Source organism: Rhipicephalus sanguineus, unplaced genomic scaffold (assembly GCF_013339695.2).
Source record: "Rhipicephalus sanguineus isolate Rsan-2018 unplaced genomic scaffold, BIME_Rsan_1.4 Seq560, whole genome shotgun sequence".
NCBI classification, from domain to species: Eukaryota; Metazoa; Arthropoda; class Arachnida; order Ixodida; family Ixodidae; genus Rhipicephalus; species Rhipicephalus sanguineus.
The window spans coordinates 280,656-296,813 of NW_023615514.1; the positions used below are offsets into that span (position 1 = coordinate 280,656).

At 49.0% G+C, this 16,158-nt stretch overlaps 1 protein-coding gene across 2 annotated transcripts in view; it reads right to left on the minus strand.

The window, feature by feature from the left end:
• Nucleotides 1–1,714: 1,714 nt before the first annotated feature.
• Nucleotides 1,715–16,158, minus strand: part of LOC125756725 (uncharacterized protein K02A2.6-like) — an 86,469-nt gene continuing 72,025 nt past the window's right edge. The window contains exons 2-3 of one of the 2 annotated variants that reach the window (XM_049411638.1): nucleotides 2,763–3,518; nucleotides 1,715–2,650 (exon numbers count right to left, since the gene is read on the minus strand). In XM_049411638.1, coding sequence (XP_049267595.1) covers nucleotides 1,897–2,650; nucleotides 2,763–2,890 — 882 coding nt within the window. In that variant the 5' untranslated portion in view covers nucleotides 2,891–3,518 and the 3' untranslated portion in view covers nucleotides 1,715–1,896. Of the gene's footprint in view, nucleotides 2,651–2,762; nucleotides 3,572–16,158 lie in introns of those variants that run through there. The other variant, XM_049411639.1, reaches the window with a different exon arrangement.

Consider the following 16,158-nt stretch of genomic DNA (forward strand, 5'->3'; position numbering starts at 1 on the left):
TAAATCGAGAGACCAAGACGAAAAGATGCAGCAAAAAGCATCGCCAGAAGTATGTTGAATGTTGTGATAGTGTTGTGTATAAGATACCTCTTTCTTGCGGCCGTTACTATGTCGGCCAAACGGGGCGGTGCGCTAATGACCGCATGCGCGAGCATGCAAACAACGTCCATACAAGCCAGAGATAGTCAATTGTCGCTTCACTGTAATGAATGTGGTTGCCAGCCATCTTTTAAAGATTCCATTTTCCTGTCGAAGTACCATGATGAACGGGCGCGTGTCATTTCTGAAGCGTATCATATCTATAATGGCGGAGAGGCATGTGTCAGCCTCCCCTCGATCTCCCTCCTTCCGAAGGAGTTAACGTTTCTGTCTGTTTGAAGATTTTTTGGCCTCTGCGCAGGCTAATCATCTTTTTCTATGTTTCTTTGCCTTTTGCTTTGTTGAGATTGTGGCGGAGTATATAAATGCAGACTGGAAGTATAAAACACATTTGGTTGTTAGTCAGCGCCGTTGTTTGTGTCCTTTCCTCGTTCGTCCCGTCTTTTAGCGCTGTTTCTACAGTTAATCATGAACCAACCAGCCCAAATGCGTACCTTATTGCAGGTGAATGAAGTACATGAGCGGTACCTATTTCGACGACGAGTGCAAGCAGAAGGTGAGCCCTTTGAACCGTTCGCAAGGGACCTTAGGCCCCTGGCCAAATCATGCAACTTCGGCGCTATGGAAAGTTCGATGATCCGCGACCAAATTGTATTCGAAACGAGCGACTACAAAGTGCGCCAGAAGCTACTACGGGACAAGGACTTGACACTTGTGAAAGCTGAGCAGGTATGCAAAGCCGCCGAGTTGTCAGGGGCACAAAATCAAATTTGGGCACGCGAGCAGCGCCAAATTGACCGGGTCCAGAACCGGCCAAAGAAAACTGGTGCGTCCGCAGTATTTGAATGCAGTTGGTATGGCCGGCAGCACGGCTCGACAAATTGCCCCGCGTTTGGACGCAACTGTAGGCGGTACGGAGGCAAGAACCACTTTGCTGTGCGTTGCAAGAGCAAGAGACAAGTGGATGAGGTCAGTACTGATGAAGACTTCACGAATCTGGACGTATCTGTAGATGCTGTTGCATGCCATCGTGACTGGGTAGTGGAAGCACAAGTGGGCGGGAAGCGCATGAAGCTCAAAGTGGATACCGGTGCCCAAGCCAACCTTTTGCCGCATAGTGTGTACCGCACACTACAGCCGGCAGCGCAAATAACACAAAGCAGCTCAGTGCTACGCTAATATGGGGGAGGAATCATCAAGCATTTTGGAGTAGCTAGCCTGAAGGTCACCGTTGGCAAGACGGCGATTGAAGTCGACTTCTTCCTGGTAAAGAAAGGACGCGCCATTATCGGTCTTGAAGCAAGCGAACGCCTGGGACTTTTCGTCAGGTCAGTCAATGCAATAACAACGGGACCTCCAGAATTCATGCAGGAATACAAGGACGTCTTCACCGGCACCGGATGCCTTCAGCGGATGAAAAAGATGATGTTGCGACAAGACGCCGCACCTACTGTCCAGATGGCTAGACGAGTACCCCTGGCCCTGCTCAAACCACTGCGAGCAGAACTTGACCGGAAGACCCTACGGACTGGGTAAGTGTCGTGTTCCAGGGCTTCCGGGTATGAAGACGCCGACATTATTCAAACATGCTTTATTCGCATGCCAGCGACATAGCGATAACCAAGAGTGCCGAAGGAAAAGTGCCCCCGCCCCACCGCGCGCCAAGCGCTTTTATTCACATCGTGGGCGAGGGTGTTGCGATATGGGCCGCGTGACAGAGTATCGCACAAGCACACGTGTACAGATATGCGACATCCCCCCACACTTATTTGGATCCCCAAGCATTGTCCAAAAAGTTCACGGCACAAAGCGATCAGGTGGGCGACGCTGTCTCTGCGGGTAGCGACGTTCGCTAGGAGCGTTTGAAGTGTCCGCCGGTTCACTTTGTGCGGTGGGCGAGCTGTCGACATCATGTGATGAGTCGCAGGCCGGGACCTGTGCGGGAACTTCTTGCTGCCTTTCACTGAAGGGTAGTTCGAACTCCGTGGCGATGCCGGTGTTATCGTTGCGGATGTGATTTTGGTGACGCACCCACTGGAACACACCACGCGGAGTCACTACACTTAACCGATATGACACTGGTCCCGTACGGGCAAGAACTGTTGCACACAGCCACTTTGGTCCCGATCGGAAATTGCGCACACGAACGGCATCACCAACAGCGATGACGTTGTCACGACACGAGTGACGCCTTGTCTGGTCGAACTGGCGCTGGTGCACTCTGTTCTCGACCGCTGGTCGTATGAGGTCTAGTCTGGTCCGCAGGCGTCTCCCCAGGAGCAAAGTGGAAGGGGCCTCCCCTGTCGTAGCATGAGGCGTATTACGATACGTCAGAAGGAAGTCGGCTAACTCCTCACTGGCGCTCCTCGGACTGGTCTTGCGGAGCGCTGACTTCAAAGTCTGAACAAAACGTTCAGCCATTCCGTTGCTACTTGGGTGATACGGTGCGGTTCTTACGTGACGAATGCCCCTGTGCTTGAGGTAGGCTTGGAACTCTGCAGAAATGAACTGGCTTCCGTTGTCGGACACGAGTGTTTCTGGAAATCCAAATCTGCAGAAAAGTTCATGAATGCAAGCAATGGTTGCCTCTGATGTAGTGGTTGTCATGGGACATACTTCTGGCCACTTGGAATGGGCGTCGACTACTACTAAGTAGGATATACCTTTTATTGGACCTGCAAAGTCCATGTGTAGGCGTTGCCAAGGACGCGTCGGCCAGGACCATGGATGGAGCGGCGCTTTCACTGGCAAACTGCGTGTCTCTGCGCATGCGTGACAAGAGCCGACACATCTCTCTATGTCCTGATCGATATTTGGCCACCACACATAGCTTCTTGCAAGCTCTTTGGTGCGCACCACTCCCGGATGCCCCTCATGTAATTCATCTAGGACAAATTTGCGGAATTTTTCTGGTACCACCACACGCATTCCCAGCATGACACAACCTTGATATAAAGAAAGCTCTAGTTTCCTGCAGAAAAAAGGTTTCAGGTTCGCAGATACGTTAGCAGGCCAGCCTGACAAGATGTACTGCACTACTTGACGGAACACTGGATCCCGTGCAGTTTCCTCTGCGATCTGTTTACTGCAGACGGGCATGCTGTCTAAACGCAAAACCAGAAAATTTTCTGTTGCCCCGTCTGTTCCCGGTTGCTGGATTGGAAGGTGCGATAAGCAATCAGCGTCCACGTTCTGCGCTGAAGGGCGATACTGCAAAGAAAAAGAATATGCAGAAAGCGTGACTGCCCAGCGTTGCAGTCTGGCAGCTGCGATGGCAGGAATGCCTGTTTTGGGGCCAAAGATCATCTCAAGTGGCTTGTGATCCGTGAGCAACACAAACTTCCGTCCGTAAACGTAGTAATGGAACTTCTTGACTCCAAAAACAAGCGCTAATGCTTCTTTCTCCAATTGACTGTAACCTTGTTCAGCTTTTGTTAACGTTCGTGAAGCATAGGCTATTGGATGAACTTGGCCTTGAAAACGTGTGACAAAACTGCGCCTATTCCGTAGGAAGATCGCATGACAACTGCAATGGCAAACTGGGATCATAGTGAATCAGAATAGGCTTTGACGACAGCAGTTTTTTTACTTGCGCAAACGCACTTTGACACGCGGCGTTCCATTGCCAAGGTTCGTCCTTACTCAAGAGCTTGTTCAAAGGAAAGAGTATGGATGAGATTCGGAACAAACTTTCCATAGTAATTTATGAGTCCTAACACTGACTGCAGCTGCTGTTTGTCTGTTGGAGCTGGTGCATTTGCAATTGCGACCAACTTTTCATCCATCGGGCGAACACCGTCTTTTGTGATGACGTGACCCAAGTACTGCAGTTCATTGCGAAAAAAATCGCATTTCGAAGGTTTGACGCGAAATCCGCGTTCTGATAGCCGCTTCAGCACAGCTTCCAGGTTGAGCAAGTGTTCTGCTTCTGTGTGGCCCGTGATCAGTATGTCATCGAGATAACAAGTTACGCCGTTTAGTCCTTTCAGCGCATTATCCATAATACGCTGAAATATTGCGGGAGCCGATGAAATGCCAAACGGTAGGCGGTTGACCAGAAACAGACCCTTGTGGGTATTCAGCGTAAGGTATTCTTTGGATTCGTCGTCCATTTCGACCTGCTGATACGCTCTACTTAGGTCAATCTTTGAAAAATGTTGTCCGCCTGCCAGCGCGGCAAATAGCTCGTCCGCTTTCGGTAGCGGATACCTTTCGATGTCCAGTATCGGGTTTAGCGTGACTTTGTAATCACCGCACAGTCTGACTGAACCATCGCGTTTAACAACTGGTACGACCGGCGTTGCGTACGGGCTTGTGGTCACGGGTGTAATAATCCCTAGCTCTTGCAGCTTCGACAATTCCTGCTCGACAGCAGTTTTTAGAGCGAAAGGCACGCTTCTTGCTTTGAAAAATCTTGGCTTCGCGTCACCCCTTAAGAAAAGAGTAGCCTTTTCTCCCTTTACTGTGCCGAGTTCGTCCTTGAACAGGTCCTGATAGCGGTTTAGCAAGGACTCTAGTTTAGGCGATCTCTCAGAACCATTTGTGTTTCCCACCTGCATGTGGTGAAGACCTTGTATTTGCGTCCAGTCCAGCTTGAGGTGTTGTAGCCAACTGCGCCCCAGCAGCGGCTGGCCGTCCTGGCGGAGGACGTACAAAGGCAACTGTTGTCGCTGCGCGTTGTACTGGACTGCAACAAATGCTACTCCGCAGGGCTTCACGGGTTCATTTGTATAGGTTCTCAAGGTGAGACTTGTCCTGCGCAAATGAGATCTGGGAAAAAGAGAACGGAACTGTGCGACAGACATAACGGATACAGCAGCCCCTGTATCGAGTTCCATATTCACTGGTACGCCGTCAATAGCGACCTCGACCATGATTGGTTTTTGTCTTGCGTCTGCAGCAGGTTTTACACTCCTCAAATTGGTGCGTGGCAGTGACAAGGTACTAACATGCCGTTTATTTTTACTTTTCGATTCTTTTAGCTCTTTGCTCCGGCAAGCACTCTTGATGTGGCCCTTTTTGTTGCAATGAAAACATTTGGCATTCGCATACGGACAAGAGCTGGCGGTGTGTTTCACCGATCCGCAGCGATAACAAGAGATAGAATCGTAGTAGAACAGCGCCGGCGAAAACAACAGACCAGACGAGGAGAAGGACACGTAACACAAGGCGCACTAACAACTGAAAGTTTATTCGGTATCTGCAGAGAATAAATACTGCCTTCACATGAATAAACAGAAGAAAAAAGGTTACAAAAGCTATGACACTGTATCACGTGGTCACTCCTACTGTGCGTGCAAAACGGTTCCTGAAAGAAATCTGACATCCTTCTCCGAAAGCAAAACAGAAGGCATGCTGACACAAGATTCCCCGAGCTTTTTAATCTCTAGGGCTTCAACAACCTCCCTTGTTAACCTGTCAGCTGACTTGTACATGACGCCAGTGCTTTCAAATCGAGGTGCGCAACCGCAGTCTCTGCAATGGATACCTAGATGCCCCGATACCACTTTCGTTGTGTTGTACTTGTGCTCTTTTAATCTATCATTTAGGCATCTTCCTGTTTGGCCTATGTATGACGCACCGCAAGACAAAGGGATTGTGTAAACCACATTATCGGTGCACTGTACAAACCTGTCGCGATGCTTCTTAGTGCACACAGGTGTCTTACTTTCTGCGTTAACCGCCCGACACAATTTTGCCAGCTTGTCGGGTGCGGTAAACACCACCTTTACTCCCGCCCTTTCCGCCACTTTCTTCAAGTTGTGCGAAACGGAATGTACGTAAGGAATAGCGGAGACATTCTTTGTACCGCACAATTGTGCTGCTGCACGGTTGGCGTTAGCGCCTTGGTTCTTCACTTTTAGCATCTTTTCTGCAACGCTAGACAGAATTGCTCGCGGGTACTCCGCGTCTGTTAGACGACGAACCTGGTCGTCGAAACTACTTCGCAGCCGGTGAATGCATGATTTCTTTAGGGCATTGTCAAAGGATGAATAAACGATGCTACGCTTGACTAGCTTAGAATGCGAAGAATGAAACAACAAAACAGGTTTCTTAGCTCTTGGCTGGAAAGCCCAGCAGACGTGACGAGGTGAAAAATGAAGCCCTAAATCGAGGAAACGTAAAAAACTATCAACCGGCAGCTCGTGAGTCAAAACTAAAGGTGCCAAGCACTGACGAAAAAGTGCAAGTATATCAGAAGATTGCTTTTGCAAGTCTTCCTCGTCACAATCTAGAACAATTAAAAAGTCGTCCACGAATCTAAAAACACGTAACACATGAGTGGGTGTCAGGCGCTGCTGCAACAGTCTGTCTAATTTCGCTAAAAAGATGTCACTTAGTATCGGAGCTATGCATGAACCTATGCACACCCCCTTTTTGTAAACAGATGTCCCCTTTCCATTCTACATAAGTAAATCAAGGTAGGTTCTTAGCAGCTCCAGGAACGAGCCTACTGCTATACCGGAAGCATTTTGGAATGAAACCGCCCCGTAGCTGTCAATGCATTCCGCTACGCTAGTAAGAAGAGCATCTTGTGGTATCGCGTAGTACAGGTCTTTGATGTCAATTGAAAAAGCATTCAGTTGTCTAGTCTCATTTTCTGCTAGAAAGCACACAACCTGCTCAGAATTCTTTACTTTGAAGGGATCATCAACCATCAATTGGTCTAAGTTCTGCTGCAGGTACAAGGACAAACATTTCTGCCATGCTCTGTTTTCTGACACAATTACACGAAGGGGACACTCCGGTTTATGGGTCTTCGCTGCAAAAACACATCAAGACTTAGCGTCTTGTTTGACTCAATGGCAGTTGACAGCTTTGCGAGATTTAGTTTTCTACATAATTGTGAGGCTTTTGTTCTTATCTTACTCAGGCTAACTTCACTGACCTGCTTAAATGTTGAAGCGAACGCTTCGGACGCCTTCGAATGGTACACGGACTTAGGCATCACGGCAAAACCGCCTTCCTTGTCCGCAGGTAGCAGTGAAAGCGCATGTTCTTTCAGGTAGGAGACAGTCTTACGCACCGGAAAGTTCCTTTCGGAAGAATCACAACGGATTAGCACATCAACACCTTCGGCTGCACATCTTTCTTGCTCGGCTTCGGGCGCACGTCTCGACAGTTTCTTCACCATTGCAAGGAGCTCCGGAGGCTTCTTCTTGGGCTCGACGGCGAACTTCGGCCCACAGCTTAACACTTGCTGCACCGACTCCGGGACCGTCGCATTGCCGATGACGTGAACGGGGCTTCCGCTTACAGGGACTTTCCTTGGCAGCAGACCTCGAAGCGTAGGCAGTACTTGCTGCCACAGCACTTCAGTGGCTGTGTTTACAACACTCATCCAATCCATGCACAGGCTTCCAGCACGATCCTTTGATGAAGTCAACCGAATAGATGCTTGAAGGTGGTCCTTGTAGAGGCGAGCTTGTCGCATCCATTCCGATCGCAGAATCCTGCAGACTCTGCTTCCATGTCCGGTGGAAGGCGGGACGGGGCCAAAAAGAGCCATGACTTCAGGAGGAAGAACCTTGTGTCTCATGCAAAAGCCCATCTGTCTTCCACGGCAGTAGGCAACCGCGACCAGTGAAGCGAAATAGGCCGGGTTGAAAAAAGCACATGTAGGGAAAGGGCCCAGAGAACGAGAGATGTAACTTGTCAAAATGTACTTTTGGGCTAGTTGGTTCATAATCGTAGTAGAACAGCGCCGGCGAAAACAACAGACCAGACGAGGAGAAGGACACACGAAGGACACAAGTCTAACAGACGCGGGGTACCCGCGAGCAATTCTGTCTAGCGTTGCAGAAAAGATGCTAAAAGTGAAGAACCAAGGCGCTAACGCCAACCGTGCAGCAGCACAATTGTGCGGTACAAAGAATGTCTCCGCTATTCCTTACGTACATTCCGTTTCGCACAACTTGAAGACAACTGAATGCTTTTTCAATTGACATAAAAGACCTGTACTACGCGATACCACAAGATGCTCTTCTTACTAGCGTAGCGGAATGCATTGACAGCTACGGGGCGGTTTCATTCCAAAATGCTTCCGGTATAGCAGTAGGCTCGTTCCTGGAGCTGCTAAGAACCTACCTTGGTTCTACTTATGTAGAATGGAAAGGGGACATCTGTTTACAAAAAGATGGTGTGTGCATAGGTTCATGCATAGCTGCGATACTAAGTGACATCTTTTTAGCGAAATTAGACAGACTGTTGCAGCAGCGCCTGACACCCACTCATGTGTTACGGGTTTTTAGATTCGTGGACGACTTTTTAATTGTTCTAGATTGTGACGAGGAAGACTTGCAAAAGCAATCTTCTGATATACTTGCACTTTTTCGTCAGTGCTTGGCACCTTTAGTTTTGACTCACGAGCTTCCGGTTGATAGTTTTTTACGTTTCCTCGATTTAGGGCTTCATTTTTCACCTCGTCACGTCTGCTGGGCTTTCCAGCCAAGAGCTAAGAAACCTGTTTTGTTGTTTCATTCTTCGCATTCTAAGCTAGTCAAGCGTAGCATCGTTTATTCATCCTTTGACAATGCCCTAAAGAAATCATGCATTCACCGCCTGCGAAGTAGTTTCGACGACCAGGTTCGTCGTCTAACAGACGCGGAGTACCCGCGAGCAATTCTGTCTAGCGTTGCAGAAAAGATGCTAAAAGTGAAGAACCAAGGCGCTAACGCCAACCGTGCAGCAGCACAATTGTGCGGTACAAAAATGTCTCCGCTATTCCTTACGTACATTCCGTTTCGCACAACTTGAAGAAAGTGGCGGAAAGGGCGGGAGTAAAGGTGGTGTTTACCGCACCCGACAAGCTGGCAAAATTGTGTCGGGCGGTTAACGCAGAAAGTAAGACACCTGTGTGCACTAAGAAGCATCGCGACAGGTTTGTACAGTGCACCGATAATGTGGTTTACACAATCCCTTTGTCTTGCGGTGCGTCATACATAGGCCAAACAGGAAGATGCCTAAATGATAGATTAAAAGAGCACAAGTACAACACAACGAAAGTGGTATCGGGGCATCTAGGTATCCATTGCAGAGACTGCGGTTGCGCACCTCGATTTGAAAGCACTGGCGTCATGTACAAGTCAGCTGACAGGTTAACAAGGGAGGTTGTTGAAGCCCTAGAGATTAAAAAGCTCGGGGAATCTTGTGTCAGCATGCCTTCTGTTTTGCTTTCGGAGAAGGATGTCAGATTTCTTTCAGGAACCGTTTTGCACGCACAGTAGGAGTGACCACGTGATACAGTGTCATAGCTTTTGTAACCTTCTTTCTTCTGTTTATTCATGTGAAGGCAGTATTTATTCTCTGCAGATACCGAATAAACTTTCAGTTGTTAGTGCGCCTTGTGTTACGTGTCCTTCTCCTCGTCTGGTCTGTTGTTTTCGCCGGCGCTGTTCTACTACGATTATGAACCAACTAGCCCAAAAGTACATTTTGAGAAGAGGTAGAAGCTTCCCCAGTGCTTTTAACTTTGTGCACTTGAAATTCCTGATGTGCTGTTGAGCGCGTAGCAGATGCGCTTTGAATCGCAGCTTCAATGGCTATCGCACGATCAACTGCTGTGTGAAACTTTAACTGATGGTCTTCTGCAAATAAACTTCGTTGTATGTCAGCCCGAAGCAAACCACAAACAAATCTGTCCCTTAACGCTTGATCAAGAAAAGTACCGAACCCACAAGTTTGCGCGAGTCTACGCAGCTCTGCGGCATACTGAGTAACAGTCTCTTGCGGCAGTTGTGAGCGGCGATGAAATGTGGCTCTTTCGCCGATAATGGACAGTTTAGGAACAAAGTGGTTTCGCAGTAAGCTTAGAAGTTCTTCAAAAGACTTCTTAGCGGGAGTCTCAGGAGACGTTAACGACTTCAACAATGCGTATGTCTTCGGTCCTACTAGGCTTATCAAGGTATCAGCCTTCTGGTCCTCCGAGACTTTGTTAGCACGCAAAAATGCTTGGAGGCGTTCTTCATAACTAGCCCAATCTGCTGAAGATTCATCGAAGGGTTCTACTTGCCCCAAGTGCGCCGACATCGTTTCGCTGACTTGTCTTCTTGTCGCAGTCCACCAGGGTCCCAAGAACTTCGTCGCCAAGAACTATGTCGTGTTCCAGGGCTTCCGGGTATGAAGACGCCGACAGTATTCAAACATGCTTTATTCGCATGCCAGCAACATAGCGATAACCAAGAGTGCCGAAGGAAAAGTGCCCCCGCCCCACCGCGCGCCAAGCGCTTTTATTCACATCGTGGGCGAGGGTGTTGCGATATGGGCCGCGTGACAGAGTATCGCACAAGCACACGTGTACAGATATGCGACAGTAAGTCCATTAGTTATCGTCAAGAAGAAGGACGGTCAACTACAGATATGCATGGATCCTAGAAAAATCAATGAAAGCCTGACGCGGGAGCACCTACAGATGCCTCGTCGCGATGATATAGAAGCCGAGCTGGCGGGAGCGCGGTACTTTTCACGACTAGACGCCAAATCCGGATTTCATCAAATGCCGTTGCACGAAGAAACGTCCAGAATATGTACGTTTGCGACCCCGTTTGGCCGTTATTGCTTCCTCAGGCTTCCTTTCGGCATCTCCTGAGCATCCGAAGTGTTTCAAAGATACATGAACGAAATCTTTGATGGGATTCCTGGCGTAAGTGTGTATGTCGACGACATCCTAGTGTGGGGCTCTTCAAGAAAAGAGCACGACGAAAGGCTCAGAGCAGTCCTTCAGTCCGCGCGTAAGGCGGCATTAACATTCAATGCTCCAAAATGCAAAATTGGTGCCACAGAAATTTCTTTTCTCGGCGATGCCATTTCCGAAAAAGGCATACGGCCAAGTCCTGATGCTGTCGAATCAGTTTTACATCTGCCGCCGCCGAACGACAAGAAAGGAGTTCACTGAATGCTAGGTGCGTCAACTATTTCGCAAAGTTTGTACCAGCACTTGCAGAAAAACTAAGTTGCTTCGAGACCTGATCAGGAAAGACAGTATTTTTGACTGGACGGATAACTATGCCAGCGAATGGAACCATATCTGTGCCACTTTAAGTAGCCAGCCTGTTCTGGCTATCTTCGACCCAATGCGGGACACTGAAATCTCTTCAGATGCATCGCAAAACGGCATTGGCTCAGCGTTGCTACAGCGTTACGGGGATGCTTGGAACAATGTGTGTGACCGGGCTAGTTGGTATTCATTAGCGACGTGAACAGCGCGTGTAACACACAAGGACAGCGCTCGTCCTCGTCGGTTCCTCGTCATTGTGTGTTACAACTGCGCTCGTCCTCGTCGGTTCTTCGTCCTTGCGTGTTACACGCGCTGTTCACGTCGCGATGCTTGGAAACCTGTCGCGTATGCTTCACGAGTACTCTCTGACACCCAGAAACCCTATTCCCAGATTGAGAAGGAGGCACTGGCGAGAAATTTCACCATTTCGTGTATGGGCGCAGGGTAATACTCGAAACAGACCACCACCCCCTGATCAATATTTCAAAAAAGGCAATCGCTGACATGCCACCGAGACTGCAACGTTTCTTTTTTACGTTTGCTAAAATACGATTTCAAACTGCATTTTGTTCCAGGAAAGCAGTTCGTGTTGCCTGACCTGCTGTCACGTGATACTGTCAAAAAACCGAAAAAGGAAGAAATAGACGAAGACGTTGAAGTTCACGCCGTAAGTGTTGTGTCGTCACTTGTAAGCGGCGCTACGTTAGAACGCCTATCAACTGAAGGAAGACTGAAAGTTGGGCTAGTTGGTGATACATTATGGGCGGTAACAGCGCGCACACTCACGGGACGGATAGAAGGGAACACAAACAAGCGCTGACTCTCAACTGAAGGTTTATTGCAACAAACAAATAATTTGAACACTTGCGATAAACATATAGAACATGCGCAGAGGGGCCAGCGAGGGACCGTGTCGACGTCATTAACAGACTTAAGGCTGCGAGTGACTGCGCAGGCGCGACAAAAATGTTTGTCAAACAAACATGCTACTGAATAATATTTCTTCTTTTTCATGCAATGATACCGATGTTTGACTAACGCAGGACTCCCCTTCTTTTTTTCATATAGAAGGCTTCCACCAGTTCTCTTGTCATCTGATCACTCTGTTTGAAGAGCACTGTCGTTTCATTGTACAAAGGCGTACACCCACACGTGTTGCAGTGCGAAGGCAGATTCGCGTACGTGCGGACTTGAAGATCCCGGAGTGTTCTTTTAACCGTGTATAGAGACAGCGCCCCGTTTGCCCGATATACGCTTTTTTACATGTTAAGGGAATTCTGTACACTACCCCTAGTGCACAGGGTATTGAAGCGCCCCTGTGTCTCACACCGCACTTATTTTGGCTAGAGCTTTTTCTATCATGTTTTTGTTCACCATAGGGCACAATTTTCCTCATTTGTTTCCTGCTTAGAATAGTACCTGTACGTCGTACCGTGATGCCACATTTTTTAGTCCATGGGCTAATCTATGCTTGTAGGGCATGGTGGCACATTTCTTTGACCTCTCTTGTTTTTCAACACTTTTTTCTCCCTTCTTGATCTGACGTATCAGACCTTCGCAAACAGAAGTGATGACATGTGTCGGGAAGCCGGCTGCCTGAAGGCGACACACCTGTTCAGAGAAGCTTTGTTCCACTTGGTGCCTGCACGATTTCTGAATCACCGCCCCGAGGGTAGACGTAGCGATGCCCTTCTTCACTATTTTTGAATGACCAGATTTGTAACTATGCAATGGCTTAACTGATCTAGGGTTATACGCCCAACAACGATGGTGGTTGGCAAAAGTTATCTTTATGTCTAAGAACTGTAAGGCATGCTGTGAAGGCATTTCGCTCGTGAATTTTAGCCCCATCCCCGTTTCTTGAAAAACCTGCAGGGCCTTTTCAACACTCATGAGCTCTTCATTTTTGGATACAACTATTAGGCAATCGTCCACGTAACGGGCGACGCGAACCACATTCCCCTCCAACTTCTTTTCTAGTAGGGAATCAACTTTCCCGAGAAAAATGCCGCTGAGAACTGGTGCCACCCTAGACCCAATACAGACCCCCGCTTTTTGGACCATCGTTTTCCCTTCCCAAACAATGAAGGTTGATTGCAAATTTTTTTGTCGCGCCTGCGCAGTCACTCGGAGCCTTAAGTCTGTTAATGACGTCGACACGGTCCCTCGCTGGCCCCTCTGCGCATGTTCTATATGTTTATCGCAAGTGTTCAAATTATTTGTTTGTTGCAATAAACCTTCAGTTGAGAGTCAGCGCTTGTTTGTGTTCCCTTCTATCCGTCCCGTGAGTGTGTGCGCTGTTACCGCCCATAAAGAACGCCTATCAAAAGAAACTCGAAATGACAGCCTCTTGCAGAGAGTCGTCACTTGCCCCCAGAACAACCAACCTGTGCAGGGGCAGTTTAAGCATTTCGAAAGTGAATTGTCGACTGTGAGCGGTGTGCTACTAAAAGGGTGCAAAGTCGTGTTGCCACCCAGTATGCGCCAAGAAATGTTGCGAAGAATCCATGGTGGCCATATGGAACTGAATAAGAACAAGGAACGCGCGCGCTGTTTGGTTTTCTGGCCTGGTATGAACACTGATATTGAAAACCTGGTAAAAAATGCTCAGTGTGCCAGAAGCACGCATGCAAGCAACATAGCGAACCGCTTCTTATTCGCCCAGTACCTGCGCACGCATGGTGTAGGGTAGGTGTAGACATCTTCCAGAATGCAGGCAAGTGATATCTTTGCGCGTATGATGCCTTATCTAATTTTCGAGAGGTAGAGCAACTGCAGGACACGTCAGCAGCCGGTGTCATTGACAAGCTTAGTGCAATATTTGCAAGATACGGCGTACCTGTGCAAGTGTGCACTGACAACGGACCGCAAATCTCCAGTCGTGAGTTCCTGCTCTTTTCAAAAAGATACGATTTTGAGCATGTCACTTCTAGCCCGCGGTTTCCACGCTCAAATGGTTTGGCCGAAAAAGGAGTCCAGGTGGTTAAAAGAACCCTCAAAAAAACAACCGAGGGTACAGACGACTTCTGGCTTGGATTGCTCGGTTACAGGTCCTGTCCCCTGGAAGACGGCCGATCGCCAGGTGAACTGCTGTTTGGCCGACGGCTGCGAACGCCATTGCCGGATTTCGCGGAGGTTCCCAGCACGCTTGTGCGGAAGCATCGACAGGCGGAACAACCAAGACGACCCCTGGCTCCATTGCAGCAAGGGCAAGCCGTGCGTGTGCGCGGAGACCGATGGGAGATCAAAGCCAGAGTGATGCGAGCGGAGAAACCAAGATATTACCGAGTGGAGACAGAAGACGGCAAAATGCTGCGTTGAAACCGGCAGCACCTTCTTGCGACAGCGAACCGCTCAGCAGGGAGTCATCCACCGAAGATGAAAGCGACGACGAAAGCGACAGCGACGGCAGTGTAGGCCAACAGGCGTCTTCGACCGAGCGCGCACCGGGAATTTCAAATGAAGCAAGTCCGTGTTTGAGGAGATCGACACGCCAAAAAAGACCGCCACAGCGCCTGTATTATGGAGGCAATTTTCAGCAATGTTCGTAACTTGTGGCAATATTTTCACTTTTATTCATTGTACAGAAAGGAAGATGTATCGCATCTATGGTTCTTGATAAAGACAAGCGCCGGTTCTGTTAACATGCTTACAAGTTTTGCGCATGCCCACTAACAACAAACACGCGTCAAAAGAATATCGTGATTGTGTTCCCTATCCTACCGAACGTATAAATAGCTGGGAAAATAAAGAAACCTTGTTCTTTGTTGACTGACACTTGGCTCGATCGTAATCTTTGTACGAACCCAACGAACCTTGTCTTTCTTCTAGCCACCTCCGCTCGTCGGGAAACGATTCAGTTTGACCTTGGCGGATCCAGTATCTCTCGGCTGCCAAGATTTCTTCAGCAGATATGGCTCCATCTTCCTTAGTCTTGAACTTAACCTTGGACACAAAACGCTGCACCCATGCTGTGATCCGAAGGAGCTCGTGCAGTGAGCTGAACTTCGTCGCATCCAGCAGTGGGGCTAAATGCACTGCGCTGCCTGCTGAGTACAGCGTCGTTGGCTTTGTCACTGTTATGCCTAGCATGTCGTTTATCTGGGGCGGTGGCTGCTTCACAGCTGGCCACTTTGCCGAGTCTTTACTGAGCCAAGCTGGTCCTTGCCACCAGACTACGTTGGTAGCCAATGCGTCTAAGATACACCTCGGGTCATCATATCCGCAGGATTTGTTTGTCCTGGACAATGGCTCCGGGTGCGTTCCGACGTATTATCCAGAATTTCCTTGGCTCGGTTCTTGACGAATACGTCTAAAGTCGAAGTCTCTCGCTGTAACCTGCCAAGCACTATGGTTGAGTCAGTCCAAAGAAAACATTGCGCTCTTGGCATGAGATCGCCGCATGTTTTCGCTGTATATTTTAGCAGTCTGCTTCCTGTTAACGCACCCATTAGCTCTAGTCTTGGCAATGATAGCGCTTTCAATTGGGCTATCCTTGACTTCGCTGTAATCAGAGTGTTGTTGGGTATCAGGTGTCTCAGCTTGCGGCTGCTTCTGCGCATAGCTGATAGACGGAGCGGACAAGGCGACGGTGAGTTAAGGCAAATTTATATACATATAAACAGAGGCGTTGCATATTCGGCACTGGGGCCTACAGCTTATGGGCTCGCACAGAGGTGCGACGACGACCCGGGATTTCTTTGTTCGCTGTCTCCCTCTCCGTGCAGCTTGGTTTTTTTATAGCCGTGGGTGATCGCTTGCATCAGCCAGTATTTCGAAGCCTCCAATCAGGAACCGCCGTTGGTCGCTGGCTTGAATCGGATCCGCGGATGAGAGGGCTTGCCGCACGTTGCGTGAGAAATTTCCGTCGGTTGCGTCAGACGCATCGCCGGAGTTGCCGGGGATGGCGTAAGACTCCCGCCTCGTTGCATCAGCTGGTGTTGTCGCTGGTTGCATCAGACAGTCTATCGATGTTGACGCTGGTTGCGTCAGACTGGTTGCGCTGGTTGAGCTGGTGGCGTCGTTGCCGCCAGAGTCTACGGCGGAACCGCTCCTGCTGCCTT